At 47.7% G+C, this 16,772-nt stretch overlaps 2 protein-coding genes across 10 annotated transcripts in view; both read right to left on the reverse strand.

The window, feature by feature from the left end:
- Nucleotides 1-7,956, reverse strand: part of LOC127474534 (ankyrin repeat domain-containing protein 26-like) — a 39,255-nt gene extending 31,299 nt beyond the window's left edge. Inside the window, exons 1-8 of one of the 7 annotated variants that reach the window (XM_051795447.1) lie at nucleotides 6,260-7,516; nucleotides 5,716-5,830; nucleotides 5,296-5,469; nucleotides 5,101-5,207; nucleotides 4,304-4,394; nucleotides 3,218-3,393; nucleotides 2,954-3,047; nucleotides 2,224-2,487 (exon numbers count right to left, since the gene is read on the reverse strand). In XM_051795447.1, the coding sequence (XP_051651407.1) occupies nucleotides 2,224-2,487; nucleotides 2,954-3,047; nucleotides 3,218-3,393; nucleotides 4,304-4,394; nucleotides 5,101-5,207; nucleotides 5,296-5,469; nucleotides 5,716-5,830; nucleotides 6,260-6,477 (1,239 nt within the window). In that variant the 5' untranslated portion in view covers nucleotides 6,478-7,516. Of the gene's footprint in view, nucleotides 1-2,223; nucleotides 2,488-2,953; nucleotides 3,048-3,217; nucleotides 3,394-4,303; nucleotides 4,395-5,100; nucleotides 5,208-5,295; nucleotides 5,470-5,715; nucleotides 5,831-6,259; nucleotides 7,517-7,930 lie in introns of those variants that run through there. The other 6 variants (XM_051795453.1, XM_051795442.1, XM_051795445.1 and 3 more) reach the window with 6 other exon arrangements.
- The window catches only part of LOC127474535 (ankyrin repeat domain-containing protein 26-like), a 55,841-nt gene that overhangs the window by 5,534 nt on the left and 33,535 nt on the right, over nucleotides 1-16,772 (reverse strand). For 2 of the 3 annotated variants that reach the window (XR_007905890.1, XR_007905888.1), the window contains exons 14-15: nucleotides 16,667-16,712; nucleotides 16,055-16,539 (exon numbers count right to left, since the gene is read on the reverse strand). The gene's annotated coding sequence lies outside the window, so the exon portion shown is untranslated. Of the gene's footprint in view, nucleotides 1-16,054; nucleotides 16,540-16,666; nucleotides 16,713-16,772 lie in introns of those variants that run through there. The other variant, XR_007905889.1, reaches the window with a different exon arrangement.

The raw sequence follows: 16,772 nt of genomic DNA on the forward strand, positions 1-16,772 counted from the left end.
CTGTAACAGCAGAAGGAGCATTAAGAAAAGCCCATCACATCCAAAATGCAGCCAAGGGAAAAAAAAAATCATCAACATGACAAGAAATATACAGAAAGCATCTCCCAGGTTTCAAAAGAAGTAACATCACAACCAAAAAACCCCACCCAAAGCTCAGCTCACCTCTGTTCGTAATCTGTCCACTTCCTTGACCTTTTCAGAATATCTGTTCTTCATTTCTTCCAGCTGGGACTGGGTTTCTTCATTAGCCCTGAGTTTCCTCCTATCTACCCTCAGAAGCTTTTCCAACCTGCACAGCAAATTAGTTAAGAAAACCATGAAACACAGGAAGAACCAGCCTTTTCCCCACCGTCTCACATAAGCAGCACAGACATCAGAGAAGCACAGAATGGCTTGGCTTGGCAGGGACCTTAAAGATCATCTCGTTCCAAGCCTCCTGCTGTGGGCTGGGACACCTTCCACGAGACCAGGTTGTTCAGAGCTCCATCCAACCTGGCCTTGAACACTTCCAGGGATGGGGCATCCACAGCTTCTCTGGGCAACCTGTTGCAGTTCCTCATCACCCTCACAGCAACCAATTTCTTCCTAGTATCAAACCTAAACCTACTGTCTTTCCGTTTGAAGACATTCCCCCCCCCCTTGTCCTCTCACTACATGCTCTTTTAAATGCACTCTTTTCATCCTTGTGGTAGGTTCCCTTCATGTACTGAAAGGCCACAATTAGGTCACCCCAAAGCCTTCTCTTTTCCAGGCTGAAGTATTGCAATTGCCCCAGCCTTTCCTCATAGCAGAGGTGCTCCATCTTTCTAACCCCCTTGGTGGCCTCCTCTGGACTCACTCCAACAGGTGGAGGTCCTTGCTTTGCTGAGGACCCCAGAGCTGGATGCAGCACTCCTGGTGGGGTCTCACTGATGTCCCTCAGGACATCAGTCCTGTGCTGGTGCTTCAGATCACCTCCCTGTCATCCATGTGCCTTGACATAGCTTCTAGAAGGTCTTTTCCATGACCTTCCCAGGCACAGAGGGGAGGCAGACAGGTTGGCAGTTACCAGGGCCCTCCTTCCTACCCATTTCAAAGATGGGTACAGTGGGTTTCCCTTTTTCCCGTCACCTGGGACTTCACCCGACTGCCACGACTTTTCAAATATCAAGGAGAGTGTCTTGGCAACTACATCAGACCCTGTTGGCCAATGTAGGGCAATAATGCTGCTGAGATGTAGACAATGCATTTAGAAGGAAAATGCATGAAGAAAACGGAGTCTCTTATTACCACTCCAAAAAAGCATGGACTTACCTTTCCAGTTTCTTCTCTAGGCATCTTCTAGTTTTCAATTCCTCCAGATACAGGTCTTTGTACATTTCCATTTCTCCTCGCATTGCTTCTTTACGAGAAGCACTCTCTTGTTGGGTTTTCTTTACCCTGTCCAGTTCACTTTCGAGATCTCTAATTCTTTCTTCTAACTGGATTCTCACTGAATCGCAATGACTGTCTCCGTTCTGTCCTAATCGAGCCTGGGAGGCTGCCTGTGCCTGAAGGAGACAGTGCACCTTCAACCACCACAAGAAAAAGAGAGCTCTGCCCAGCAGAAAATTGCACATATCCAGTTTCAAGGGCCCTGCCTTACTCAGAGAGGCAGCTGTGCCTCCTCACTACCAGCAGCAACCAAGGCAGAAGCCAGGAGCTACCACGGCAAATAATTCTTTTCATTGGGAAAGAAGCCCAAATCAGCACTCTTATTCAAAGCTCCTAATGAAGAGACACTGTATCTGTAGGACAGGGTATATCGAAAAGGATTCCTCAAAGACAATAAGAGCATCCCCCACCTCCACCCCCTCACCCCCACCCCTGGAATTTCAGTGACTCCTTTTCTGAGCACCTTCCCCCCCTACAAGGACAAAGCAGCACCTGTAGGTCTGGCCATGACAGCTGGCAGTTGCAAAACCCATTGAAGGATGAGCAGCGAGAACCAGGCCAGCGGACAGAGATACCCCCAAGCACTGCAAAGTGGGAATCTACCTGGGGGAGGCTTTTGATTCAGGGACCTGCTGGCACATTACACACCCATGACAGCCCTCCTGCCCAACCATATTGCCTTCTCCCACTGCCTTCAGGAAAGGCAGAAGCTAACACACAGAATACAGGAGCAAAAGAAAAAGACCAAAACCGATGGCCACAACAGAAGTTTACGTAGCGCCTGTGGACACTGGTGAGAAATTCACTTACTTGCAGAACGAGACTGACGTCTTGTGGCTTTTGACGTATTTCCTGGTCAGCTCGTTCTTCCACCTCTCTTTTACATTGTGCTGTTTGGCTGCCATCCAGCACGAAAGTCTCCAAACGATGATGGACTTTTGTCACTTCTTCTTGCAGCTGGCATTTGCTCTTCTCCAGTTTTTCATACTTCCCACGCAGAGTGGACAGCTCTTCTTGCAAAGTCTGGTTTTGGGCCTCTAGCTGCATGTCCAGCTGCTGGGAAAGTTCACCAACCTGTACACAGAAAAAAAAAAGAAAAGGAAACTCAGCGTGATCTAAAGGCAGTGAATTCTGGGAAAACCTCTAAAGAGGGTGGCCATCATAACTGCATTTATCATCTGCTGGAAACGAGCATAGAAAACACTTGAAAGATTCCCTGACAGAAAGAAGAAACTTCACAACTACTTAAAAATTTGTGAGACACTTCTGGGAGCAATACTTCTGGGTCCCTTGGAGCTCATGATGAAACTCATAATTTCTAATCTAAGAATTGCTCTAGTGTCCAGCACAGCAAATACCCTCAGGGCTTTTGTAGCAGCTGGGGAAAGGACCAGGCTGCTTTCTGAGCAGCCTCTACTGAGGAAAAGGCAGAAACTGAGCTCCCCTAGGCTCTCCAGGAAAACTTCGTCTTACAGTTTCCCCCCAGAAATAGGCAACTAGGCTCAAGAGTCACAAAAAGGGAAATTTATGACCAGCTTACTGAGGCAGAGGCTTGCAGGTCTCTCTGAAGGGCTTCAATCCTATTGCTTTGTTGCTGGACAGTGGCTTCCAATCTGGTCTTTTCAATTTCAAGGCTTAAAAACAAATACGGGTCTTATTACCAGAAAATCCAGTTCCAGACAAACTGTGCTAAGTAACAGAATCCACAGCAGAAGTGTCCTTCAAAATCCAACTGACTGTCCCGTTGTTTCCACCCAATCCCCCAAAGCGACAGACACCTTGCTTCACTGGGTTACTCTCTTACTGTTGCACGTGTTCTTCCAGTTGTTTTAGAGTGGTATTAGTCTCGGAAGATGGCAACAGGAGGTCCTGCAGTTTCGGGGAAGAAGTTATTGCTTCTCTTTCTTTATCATCCAAGGCAGTCTTCAAGTCACGAACGCAATGCTCAGACTGAAGATGCTTTTCTTCCTCCTCCTGCAGCTGTAAAATCACGGTAAGAATCCACAGTTGTCAGGGGAGCTTTTACATAGAGGAGCCAGCTGCTGCTGAAGAACTCAGGTGCTGCATGTATGTGTGCATACCCTCTGCCCAAAGAACTGGAATCAATTCAAGTACCTTCAAAGCTTCACTTCTACTACCCAATGAACACAAGCTCTATTCCTTTGTCCTCTTTTACAGCAGCCTCTCCCACCCCTCCACTGCTTTCCTACAGCACGGTTCTAAGCACTGACACTGCCCCTCGGACCATTTTTGTGACCTGTGATGCTTCTTGTATTCCCTTGCTTGCTGCTCCAGGAAAAGATGAGTGAACTAATTCATCTTCCTAAAGGAAGGCATCTCGCAAGTGTCAGAGGTGAAGTGCTCTGGCACATGTGCTCTGGAGCCCAGGATTGCACAGGGGGAGCATGGGGAGTTTTCTTAAGCGGGAATGACCCCGACTGTAGCACAGAGAGAGGTGCCCAGCAGCCCCTAAGCAGGAAGCAGTGGATGCCTGAGGAGAGGCAGCTCTGCTTCAGTGTGGTGGGGCCAGGAAGGATGGCATCACTGACAAGCTAATGACCACCATTTCAGCAAAGGCAGCCAGGTGAACTGCTCCACAGACCTGCCCTGGAGTCAAGAATCACGCCAGGGGTGTGTGGGGAGTCTTCTTAAAGCAGGAAAATCTTGAATGTAGCAGAGAGAGAGGAACCCCAGCCCCCCTGGCCGGTCACGGGTGAAACCCTAAGGAGAGGCAGCTCTGCCTCAGCATGGCGGGTTGTGGGGCAGGGGGCTGGAGGGACAGAGGCAGATCAAAGCCTGATGTAACTGCCACTTCCTTAGGTCTCTGTCCTACTGGCTCCCAGAATACTGTTTTGTCTGGTTTATCCCTGTAGGGACAGGCTTTCCATACCTCCGTGTCAGCCCTGTCCAACTCCTCCTGCAAGCGCAGATTATCTTCCTCCAGGTGAGCCTCATGGGTTCCAGTAACCACAAAAGCAGTCCTAAAGCATCCAAGATTTAATGCGAAACATGTCTGATCCCGCATCATTTTTCCCCTGCTTGTTCCCGAAAGAGCTCTTCCCCTCTTTCCTACAAGCTCCGTGAAAGCGAAGCCAAGTACATGGAAGCATTGGAGAATTTATCTTAGAAGGGGCCTCCCTAAAGCAGCCTCAACTACAAGGTCAGGCCATGCTGTTCAGGGCTCCTTGCACTGCTCTTCAAAGGCCCCACAGATGCAGCTGCACAAACTCCCGGGGCAATCCGTTCGACCGCCTGACCATCTACATGGCAGGAATTTTCTCCTTATGTGTGGTTGGAGCCCCTCGTGTTCCCTCAGACACTGTTGCTTCTCTTTCTCCCAATGCTTCCCTTCAGAGCACTTAACGCACCAACTATGCCTTGGCTTAAACCTCCCTTGCCTGCAGAGCAGCCATGCTGCTGAGCTACTGGCAAGTTTCCCGATGGCTCTGGGTCTGTGTGGGGAGAGGGCACCACAGACAACGCTTTCTTGCAGACCTCAGCGGGCAAAGTACGAGAGCCCCTAAGGTACGAGAGCAGCCAAGTGCAGACCTGCATTTACCAGTCACACAGGGAACTGCTTCCACGTGACTCCTCCTTCTTTTTCCAAGCTCATTGCCACGCCCCTCGTCTCGGTCTTGCTTGCAGGCTACCGAGAAGACCCGTGTGCTGTTTTGACAAACCCCTCACCTTTCAAATTGGGCTTGAGCATGCCTGTCCGCTGCTTTTTTCAGAAGGCACTCCAGAATCTCCTCATGCTGTAGGAGGGCTGCAAGTTTTAAGGGAGTAAATCCCATCTAAAAGGACAAATAATCGCCATTAGAAAGACACAGACAAGCTCTGCAGCTGTTTGAAAGAGCAGCTTTACCCACGTGCCAAGGTTACCTGGTTCTGAGCATCACTACTGGCATTATGCTCGAGTAACAGCCCTGCTACAGCTGTATTTTTAGACAGGACAGCCAGGTGAAGGGCAGTGTTGCCGCCAGCGTCTGCCAGATTCGGGTCGGCACCGTGTTCCAGCAGAATAGCAACACATTCTTCCTGCTCCTGCTGTACTGCCTGGGAACAACACACGAAAAGGGAAAGACTTCCAACTTTTACACCCCCCTCTGTCACAACTTCCTCAGCTCCTGAACGCTAGGATAGAAGACCATCTTCAAAGATTAGCTAACAGAGGCCTATGCCACGCCAATTGCAATATGCATGTTTCTATGGCTCAGTGATGCAAGGAATCCTGCCAGACACCTCCCCTTTAACACACCATTACTAATCCCCACCTACAAGATCATAAGGCATTCCACACACCTTCATCAGTGCCGTTCTCTTCAAGTTGTCAGCGAGATTCGGCTGGCTGTTCTTTCTTAGCAGATATCTAAGGACATCTGCATGGCCATTTGCCGAAGCGAGATGCAGAGGTGTCCTAAAAATTAAACACACGCTCTTAACTTAGACAGACAAAGGATGAGCCAAAGCCGTGTCTCTACCCAGCACCCTGGGGACCCTGCCCGGACTCTGCTCCTCCCGCTTGCTGCTCTCTGCTGCTGCTGCTGCTGCTGCTGCAATCCTGCGCTGATTAGCCAGAGGGCAGAAGAGAAGAGGTGAGGGCTGAGCAGCTGCAGAACAGCCCTGCAGAGACTACGGCAAAGCGGCAGGTCGGCAACACGCGTTTCCAACAGCGCTGGAGCCCGGCCGGCAGCAACAAGCAGTGAAAAGGTCAAGATTTCCCTCTCCCAGCTGACAGGGCAAATCTCACTTTTCAAGCCTTGTCCTTAACAGAGGGCTGCCGAGGACTACTGCAGCTTGGCTCAGGAGCAGCCAAGGTGTGCCATCAGCATCCCATAGAACTCACCGCATCTCCTGGTCTCGCCTGTCGATGCCGACGACCTTCACATACCAGCGCCAGCGCCTCAGCCAGGCCAGGTCGCCGCGGGCGGCCGCGCGGTGCAGCCTGCCCAGCCCGTTCTCCCTGAGCTCGGAGGCGCTGGTGGAGCTGGTGGCAGCCCGGGGCTGCCCACTGGTGGTGCTGGATGGTGACTGCCGTCGCTTCTTGCTGAGAAGCCACGGCATGGCCCTGCTTGGAGCTACCAGCAGCAGGAAGTGCAAGAAGCCCCCTTGCAGAGGGGCTGCCGGGCGCCAAGTAGGGATGAGGAATGGGACGAGGGTGAGGTTAGGGGTGAGGGTGACAAAGGGACGAGGATGAGAAGAAGGATGGGCACGGGGTATAAAGCACAAGGCAGACGAGGTTGCCCTGTGCAGCGTTCGTGGCCTGCAGCTACCAAGACGGCGATACAGGCGCGAAATGCTCCCACAGCGGGATGTGCTACTGCTCCTCGAGAGGCTACAGCAGCTCTGAGCGCCGGCTCCGGGCACCAACGAAGCTGTGCTCGACTGGTGCCTGTGGTGTCACAATGGCAGGTGGAACGCTCAGCACGTCACCGTGGGGTGTGGCAGAGGCCACGGTGCAGGGTGAGGCCGGGCGGGACATGGCAGGGTGGGGCAGGAGTGAGGGCGGCCCTGCTGGGCCTTGTGGGAAGGAGGCGGCCTGGGCCTTGTGAGGGCGGCTGGCGGGAGTGGGCACTGCCCCGCCTCAGGGCACCCCGGGGCAGGGCCCGGGCTGCTCCCACTGGGCCGGAGGCTGTGGTAGGTGCAGGAGCAGCTCCCACATCACCTGCTCTGGGATTTTGCTTCTGCCTGTGGCCGAGCTGCCTCTGGACACACTTCCATGAAATGAGGCTCAGGATGAAGTGGGATCCCAGCCCGAGCAGGCGGGGGCCACCACAGCTCTCAAGAAATGCCCACTGAGTGCTCCAAGCCTGCCATGCCAGAATTCCAGGATGTAGGGACGTGTCCCGAGAATAGTGAGGGAAGCATTCTGGGAACTGAAGTCCCTGGACAGACTATTGGGGCACATGAGCAGTGTGTGTTGTGCTGTCATTTGTCAGGCGGTCAAATGTCTGTCAGAGGGTTTATAGGGAGACATTTTTCTTTTAAATAAACAGATTTGACTGCTTGCCAACTAGCTGCTGGGTCCTGTCTTTTATATTATATTAATATACCACACCGGGACAATTCCCCAACTCCTTTGTCTTGTCCCTCTTGAAGAGCAGACACCTCTCCCCCCACCCCCTTGTAATTGCTGTCACCTGCTGCTTTGCCAGATGCCAACAGTGAATTTCTGCTCTGCTGCTCCAGCAGCCAATGGGCAGCACACAGCAGGCAGGAAGAAACTTTCAAACACGTCTTGTCCCGGTTTGTCCCAATGACAACACAAAGTGAAGGCCCAGAGGTTCTGCACCAGCTTTCTCAGGGGAGAGACGCTACAATGCACCGCAAGCAGGCTGAAGAAATTTCCCTTCTTCTTTGCAGGCTACAAACCCCTCCACTTCCCACAGGATCAGGGATTTGCCTGTGTTTTATGGCTACCAGAAGCTCACCCGCTATTATCTTCTGCCCAGAACACAAAGAGGATGGCTCTAAAGCACTGGAAGAGTCTGGCAACTGATTAGTAGCAATAGCTCACCTGTAGGCCATGATCTTAACATGACTGTGCTTCAAGCCTTCACAGAGGAAGGGGACATGTTTGTCTGGCCTCTGGGACAGGCTGAGGATGCAGCTGCAAGCAGAGCTGAAGGGAGCAGAGGAGAACTCTGGCTTGGCCTTCAGGCCTGGCTTCTCTTTCAGCCTTGAAGATATCTGCCAGACTGATTTGCACTCAGATCAAGGGCAGAGAGGGAAGTCTTAACTCCCAGCCCAGGAAGAAAGCCTTAATAAGCCTTCAAAAATATGACTCTCCTCATCCCTCCCACCTAGGTCCAAAGAGCTCCAATTCTCTGACCAAACGCAGCAGTTCTAAAATGTCGCGACAGTTCTGGCAGCCATGCCCTTTCTGCCAAAGTTGGACCGGTCCCCACCTGTCCCAGAGGCAAGCAGAGGGTACAGCCTTGTGATCGGAGAATGGGAGAAGCAAAGCTGGCAGGGGGAACAGAAGAAAAGGAGGACACCTGCTAGAGTCTTGTTGGCGACTGCTATTGCTTCTTGCTGAGGAGCCCCATTATGCTTTGCATGCTTTTGCACATGCCGCACTGTGGGTATGGCCCTGCTTTACTGGTGGCTACTGCTCACCCTCTGCACATAATCACGGAAAGACTAAGGTGCTCTAGTCCAAGTCCTCTTTTGGAATAGGGTTTCCTAGAGTCAGTTGTCCTGATCCCTGAAGGTTGGGAAAAGCTAGGAAAGACATAGGCAAAGAAGACATTCAGTATTTCTGCTTTTTTCCTGTCCTGTGTAACAAGCTTCCCCTTCTTGGTGAGTGATGGGCCCACATTTTCCCTGGTTTTCCTTTTGTCACCTACATGCTTAAAGAAGTCCTTCTGGTTGTCTCTGACACCACTGGCCTGATTCAGTTCCATTTGGGCTTTAGCTTTACCAGCTTCATCCCTGCATGCCCAGACAACATTTCTGTTATCTTTCTTTGCATCCACTCTCTCTAAGCTTCCTTTTTGTGTTTGAACAAGAAACTCCTTATGAAGCCATCCATGCAGGCCTCCTGGAATTTTTGCCTGACTTCCTGCTTTCTAGGATGAAACTCTCTTGAGCTTGATGGAAGTGATCCCTGAATATTAACCAGCTCTTTTGTGTCATTTTGCTTTGCAAGGTGTTGCAAAGGCTGTTAAACCCAACAAGTATGGAAAGGGGGTTTCGATGTGAAGAAAATTAGTAGGTTGAAAACCAGGATGAATGGGCTCTGTCTGTAGCACTGCGCCAGATAAATGAAACTTACCAGTAACATAGTTCCTTGTGGCACAGCTGCTGGGATGTGCAGCGCAAGTCCTCAATGCTATGTTAACTTATGACCCTTGCAGTCATTCAGCCCCCAAGGACAGCTCCGTTTGTGTTCACAGAGATCCAATGACAGTAAGAATCACTGCCCAGCCTAGTGTTCAAAGGAGATGACAGTGTAGAGATGGGGGAAATATACTGGGGGATTTGTTCCCCAGTGTCATGGGTTTACTTGTTCTAAAAAACCAAAGGGAATTTTCTTTCCCCTGCTGTATGTGGGGGAGGAATGTTGAATGGGGAGGACAGTTTTCTGCTTTGGGTGATTGCCTACACAAAGGAACTGGCTGGCAGAACTACATTCCAGCCTAATAGCTCTGTCTGGGGCTGGGTGTGTGTGTGTGAGTGAGGAGTGAGCATGGGTACCAACCAGCTGCTGCAGATCCTGATAGCCCTGGCCTGTCTGTGTGTGTAAGCACAGTTTATTGATAGGAAGCAACCGAGAGAATAAACTTTTTTAATATCCCTTTAGTGTCCCTTTAATTCCCCTTTTACTATTGAATATTTTTACATAAATAAGTTGTTCATAGTATTTTTCCCTTAATTTCCCCTTTTACTAACCAATATCATGTTAATAGTTATCCATAATATTGTGTTAAGATCCCTTTTTGGTATCCCTTTAAACTCTCTTTTTACTAGTTAATATCGTGTTATAAATGCTGTTTGTAGCATTTGTTTTTTAAGGTCACACAGTAAGGTAGTTATTTTGTATCTTTTTTTAGTTTTTGATTCTTTTTGCTAATTTTATTATTATTATTACTATTCTCACTGTAATAAAAGATATTTTGTGCGTTTGAATGTTTCTGGCACTTGTTTTTTTTCCGGACATGTATCCAAACGAACTGTTACAGATGTCCGGCTGCCTCTGTGGTTCAGTAGTTCCATCTTCTTTGTTTATCTTCTTCTCACTTCAGTGTTCACATTCCTTTACAACCTCACAGCTGCAACCACTCAAATTCAGGGCCCAAGCTGTCCACAACTCAGTCACCTCCCACAAGGGGGGTGTGTGTGTGTGTTGGAAAAAGCTCTGAGGCTGTTTTGCTCTCGACCTGGTCATCCGGCTGCTCTCCAGCCTCGGCTTGCCTGTGCACTGCTCTGTCTCCAGCTCAAATCTGCTCAGATTTCATTGGAGAGTTTTGTACTCATTGACAAAAAAAGGGGAGTCCTGACCACAGCCAGCCGCAGACAGCATGAGTTTAGTGGGAAAGAAACCGCCCTTCTTTCCCCTTTTCCCCTTCCCCTCCTCGGTGAGTGGGAAAATCTCCATTTTTCGGTTTCTCCTGCGATCCGGGGCCCCCACACGGCAACCAGCAGAGCCCAACAGCCCCCCCTGCTGACCAACACCGAGCAACCGCAGGCTCTGCTCCTCCAGTGATCCAACAGCGCCCTCTGCCAACCGGGATTAGAATCGCACTAGAGGACAGAGAAGTGTCAAACTGTTTCCTTTTTTTGCGGGTGACTTTTTGGGTACAGGATTATTGTTTAGTTGTTTTAGTGTTCTTTTGCTGGTTTTGCCAATACATATATATCCTTTAATAAAGGGTTGTTATTTTCCTTTTTTCCATACTTTCTTGATTGGAGCCTCTTAATTTTGGATTTACAATTGCTGAGAGAGAGGAGTTTAGTCTCTCATAACTCGCCCTCCTTAGCAAAACACTTTCAGTCTCCTTAAACTGAGACACCCAGTATGTTTGGAAAACTTATAACACCATAAGTAATTAGTGGTAATTACTTATAACACCATGGTAATGAGAGTTTCGTGCCAGTGTTTTCCCAAGTGACTTGCACAGTGTGCCTGTCCCCAGGCCTAGCATCGATGAGGTCATTTTGTGTTCTTTAAGTGTCTCTTTAAATGACATGGTGTGTCCCATAGTCAACAAGGAGTCTTGCAGTGTAAATCCTTTCAAATGGCTAAGGATTTCCCCATATCCCCTTCTCTTTCACTATCCTCAGAGATTCACAGTCTCTTGCAGACAGATTTCTGAACTCTATGGAGCCCCAAACCTCCTGTTAGGCTACAACTACAATTTTTTTTTTTTTGCTAGCTAGCTTTAAAACAGAACTTGATGCAGAGGGTTGTGGAGAATTAAGCAGTGTTGGTACTTAATGCAGCTTTTCCAAAGGCAAAGTACATACTTGGACAGGGCTTCTGTGCTGCCCTGTTGTCTTCCTGCTTGTGCTACTCGAGAAAGGAATAAACTCCCCTGAGTGAAGAGAACATTAGCTGTGCTCTCAGAAATGTGTTGTTGCTTTCCATATGTGTTTTTTGCCATCTAGTGGCAGTAAATTCTTGGTGTACTGTTTGCCTCATAATTTAACTTTCTACGCATGGTACAAAATTGTTTGTTGTAGGACTCCTCCCTCAAGCAGCAAAGTGCAACTCTCCAGCCATGCTACTGACTGTGCTGTTGTGACAGAGGGTCAGGAGACTAGTTGGAATGGTCAGGTTGGGAGAAGTATTCGCTGTCAAGTAAAACATCAGGAGTGCTCAGAATCAGTGCTTTTCTGAAGCTTAATGAGTTTTGAGTTATTTAAGCATATATGATCATGTGATCATATGATCACATGATCATATGATCATATGGACACTCATTATGTGATGATATGGATGCCTTGTTGCTGATTTAGGGGTGTATCCTGAAAGGCAGCAAGTCTTAGGAAGAACAACAGAGGGAACCGGTGTTTTTTAGCCTAGAAAAAAGGAGACTTGAGGGGAGACCTTATTGCTCTCTCCAGTGACCTGAAAAGGAAATGGTAGCCAAGTGGGTGTCAGTCTCTTCTCCCAGATAACAAGCCATAGGACAAGATGAAATGGCTTCAAGTTGCACCAGGGGAGGCTTAGATTCGATATTAAGGAGAAGAACTTTACAGAAGGTGTTGTTATGCCCAGGGAAGTGGTTGAGTCACTATCCCTGGAAGTATTAAAAAGATGTGCAGAAATGACACTTGAAGATATTGTTTAGTGGTGGACTTGGAAGCGATGAGTTAACAGTTGGACTTGATGATCTTAAGGGTCTTTTTCAACCTAAACAATTCTACTACGCTATGCTTGTGGAGCCTCTAAAATAAAAAGCCATATTTTGATGGGAATGTGTGTTTCATGAGTGCCTCCCATCACAATTAGTCACTGTGGTTATTCTGGTCCCCACAGTGCCTGGGATCTAATAGGCAGGCTACCCATCCTGTTTTCATTGGGATAGTTTGGGTAACAGGTCCCTTTGTCTTGGCCTTGCTTGACATGCAACCACACAGCCTAAATATTTAATCCTCAAAATCAGCATTAGCCTCCTTTCTCCAAGACCACTTCCTTAAGATCTGCAGATGGTACCTCTGATACACCCACAGGAAAACAATCTCCTTGGTCACCCGGTGATGACTAAACCTCTCACTTGCTGTGATCACCCCTTTTGTCATAGGTATTACAAAACCTAGCAAAAATTTTCACAAACACAAAAACTTCATTCTACTAGGGACTGCCATCTAGGTGAACAATTTTAGAAAACAATTAGCAAGGTTCCTCTTGAATTTGTTTACATTATTAGACATCATCACTTATTTAAACCAAGACTTGCTGATTGAAGTGTCTGAGTTAATGAATAAAATCTTTGTTATGTCCAGGCATTCATCTAAAAACAATTTTGGCTATTAGCTATGGAAGGATGTCTTTGTTGTTTGCTTTCTTCGCCTTTTTTATTTTCCCTCATTTTTCTGTCTTGGTTGGAGGTGAGGGGGGTGGGATGGGCTGGTTCCCGGGTCTCTCCGCCGGCAGCGCTCTGCCCCCCCTAGTTGGAAGCTGCTCACTTGCAGTCCTGCTGCAGTGTGACGAATTCTATGTACGTTCCCTTTTTTAAGTTCAGCCACGCACCTCCACCGGGAGAGAAGGAGCCGCTTCTTCTGCCAATGCCGTGTCAGCTCTGGACTGCAAGCTTCTAAATATTAGAAGCTGGGGCTCTGGGCCTCACACACAGCACCATTTGTAGGAGGTCAACAACTAATCAATCCCAAGTTTGGGGGTGAAAACCGGAATCTTTATTGAACACGCATCTCACAATTTAAGGGTGCTGGGGGCAGGACATGTTAATGAGGAGGATGGATTATGCTAAGTTGGGGATGGATTATGCTAACTAGAGGATTACACAATTTTCTGCTACAGTCACACAATTGTTTAATATTTCTTGTAACAAGGATTACATGGGGGGGAGAGAACAAAGGGGTTTCTACGTAGTCTGTTATCATCATCACAAAGTCTTTCCATATCTCGCTGCAGGAGCCAGGCCGATCAACATAGTTAAATATCAGTAGGTCTTGTGAAGAAGCATGCGATCCTCAGGTGGTGGGATTTCTTTCAGCCCCTGTTGGTCCATGGCCTGCTACATAATCCTTTTGTGCTGATATCCGAGTTTCAAATTGCTACAGATGACCTAAAGTCTTTGGCTTTACCACAGATGTCTGGGTGGCGTTCTGAGACCCAGACTTCTGTTCAGTCCCAAACTGTTGCCAAGATATCCCAGGCCAGTTGAATGCAGAAGTGGACTTGCAGCCAGATGTCCGCTGACAGTGCTGTTTGTGACTGCAGATTTGCTTCTATGGCGCTCCCAAAGGAGCTTGGTCTCAGCCTCTGCAAGTCTCTCATCAGCTCTGAAACATTCAGAAGCACAAAGACAGTCATCTTTGGCAGTAAGGCTTTTGCAAAGTTACCCTCCACGTCCTTGACTACTACTCGACTTCTAAAAGCCAGGGGCATTAAGAGTGTCCAAAACAAGCACATCCTTTGATCTGAGCTTGTTCAGAGGGCCTGTTTCTAAGAAATCACACTAAGTGCAAGGAGCAGCAAGTGTCACCTCCATAAGAACGCTGGCCTACCCTGGCCTTCTCAAGGAAAGCTCAAACCTCAGACCCGCTGCCAAAACAGAAGTCAAGAAAGAGCGTTCTTATTTTTGATGCACAGAATCCAACTCTGTTCTCTGAGAGGCCTCTCCTTATTCAAACAGTAAAGGGCACAAGATTCATCTTTTCTGTCCCACACAGGATGAGGAAATTAGAGACTAGCAAAAAGACTGCCTGCTAGAACAACATCAACTTGAAAAAGACACCAATAATGCCATAATGGCACTACTGTGGTGTTACTGCTGGAACTCTTAAAGAGAAAGGAAGACAGGTCTGATGAAGGGAAGGGTCTTAAGGGACTTTCCCCACAAATATGCCCTGTTCTGCTTTCACACATCATGCTGGCGAGATGTAAAAAAGGGATTTTAGAAGGAAAATGCACGAGGAAAAAGGAGTGTGTTATTACCAGTCCAGAAAAGCATGGACTTACCTTTCCAGTTTCTTGGCTAGGCTTTTTCTGGTTTTCGCTTCCACCAGACAGAGCTCTTTGTACTTTTCCACTTCCGCCTGGGTGGATTCTTTCTGAAGAGGTCTGTCTTGCTGGGTGTTTTTTATCCTGTCCAATTGACTTTTGAGATCTCTACTTCTTTCTTCTGTTTTCTGCTGAATCACTATGATGGCTCCGAGGACTTGAGCTCTTTCATGCTCAAGAATCAAGATCAGTCAATCTGCTAGGCAGAAAAAATGGATGTGTTCTTATTGTGAGTGCATAAGAAACCAAGACACCAGCTATGCATCAGTAAACCAACAGGTAAGTGCAATGTGCTTGACATCCATTTAATAGAGTTTATGAGTTTACATTCCGACTGCAAGGAACATGTTTTCACATCTGAAGTGGGGGATGGGAAACCACAGACTCACTGTGAACACTGAATGATTTCCAGAGCCTCTCTATAGCATTTCATTCAAATCCGGTAACTTTTGATTAAAGAATCACGGTGCTCCTCCATTACTCTGGCAAGGGGATCCTGGTCTGTCGGGAGTGAGGACATGGCTGCATATGAAAGCTGGAGAAAACAAGAAGAAATGTGTGACCCTCCAGAGGATGAAACCCCTGTATGAAATTGTCAAGAAGTTCAGACCCAATGCGTTTCGAGTTTTACAGTTGTGTCTAAATATTTATTGTAGTTTTTCCCTTGTTTGTACCCTGAAATTGTTGTATGAAAATGCCCTTGATTGCTGTATCCTTAGGCCCCACTCCCTGATTGGCCAAAGTTTGCTGCATTGCAGTATTTCCTTTTATGGCCACCCTTTCCCTAAACTGGATAAACCCTACCCCCTTTTTCCCTTATATAGTTACACTTTGCATGCTCTGCCCTAGTCCCTCCCTTTCTTCTAGCAAATTCTACCCCTACCTTATATAAACCTTAACCCACCTCCCTAAAGGAGCCATTTTTTACACCCTCATCCCAAGAGTGGCAAACCTGTTATTCCCACAGGGACCGCGTCCGTGGTCCACATGAAGATTTTTTGAAGATCCAGCAGATCCACTTGTAGGTTTAGCAGTGGCTGGGGGGAAAATTGACAAGATTCCTGGTGTTACTTTTACAGCAGACAGGGCAAAATAAGGCAAGGACATGACAGGCAACACGAGAGACTGCAATCCAGGCAGAGACTTTAAAATTTCCAAGGGAACATAACAACAGAAGGGCTAGGTGCAAAGGAAGAAACCCATTTTTTCCACAATTGCTTATCCGTCAACAGCATTTCTAAAGCAAGTGGAAGACATTCTGGGGGCTACACACTGAACATCTTCAGGCAATCCACAAACGATTCCCGTGCTAAACAGCCCCCTGTAGACCTCTTCAACCCGAAGTCTCTGCTTTCCTTTTATGTCCAAACCAGTGATTTATTGGCACACTACTACTACTACAGAGCACCAGGCACTGCAAAGCAGTAACTCTGGAGGAAGGAATTCCCATGGAACAGGTGCATTTCCTCTTTGGACACCTGGCCTCAAATTCTACAGCATGTTTTATGCTACGTACGGCAAGCACTGAACTGATATTTGCCGAAAAAATACTGAATAATCTTTTCCTAAAGACAGATTATCTTTTGTCACTGATCTTCTTGCTTATTCCAAAAAAGACTGCACCACCTAAGCTACCAAGACAAGCCATGAATCACAGAATAGTAGCAAAAATCAGGAACCAACAGCAAAGAACGGGTATGGTGGGGTTTAGTGCTGAATGCCATCGGTGTACATGGGAGGGGAAGTGATGGCTGAAGCTTATACTTATCGCTTGGCTGCTTTGCTGTTTGTGCTTGAGATGAACTCCAGTGAAGGGCAACTTCAGCTTAAGCCAAGGGTTTCTTTGCGCTTGGTTTTTTCCAGGCAAGTGCATAACATTGTACGCAACATTTTGGTAAGCAGGAAGTTTTCACATTCAAGTCTCAACTGGAAGGCTAGCAGAAAAAAAAAACCAAAAACCTACTTATCACAGGAACTTGATAAAAATGGCTCGAGAGCTGTCAAGAGCTAGAAATAGTCACCTTTTTCCTTAAAAACCCTCCTAACATAATGACACATTACCTCGTTGAAGGTCTCTAGCGATTTTTGCATCCCGTTCCTGTCGTGCCTAGAATTATACAGAAAATACACAGTTAAGACGTAGTATTTACAGAGTTAAGAGGTAAGA

This window comes from Manacus candei, unplaced genomic scaffold (assembly GCF_025592945.1).
Source record: "Manacus candei isolate 608988 ecotype Guabito, Panama unplaced genomic scaffold, ASM2559294v1 h1tg000043l, whole genome shotgun sequence".
Classification (NCBI taxonomy): Eukaryota; Metazoa; Chordata; class Aves; order Passeriformes; family Pipridae; genus Manacus; species Manacus candei.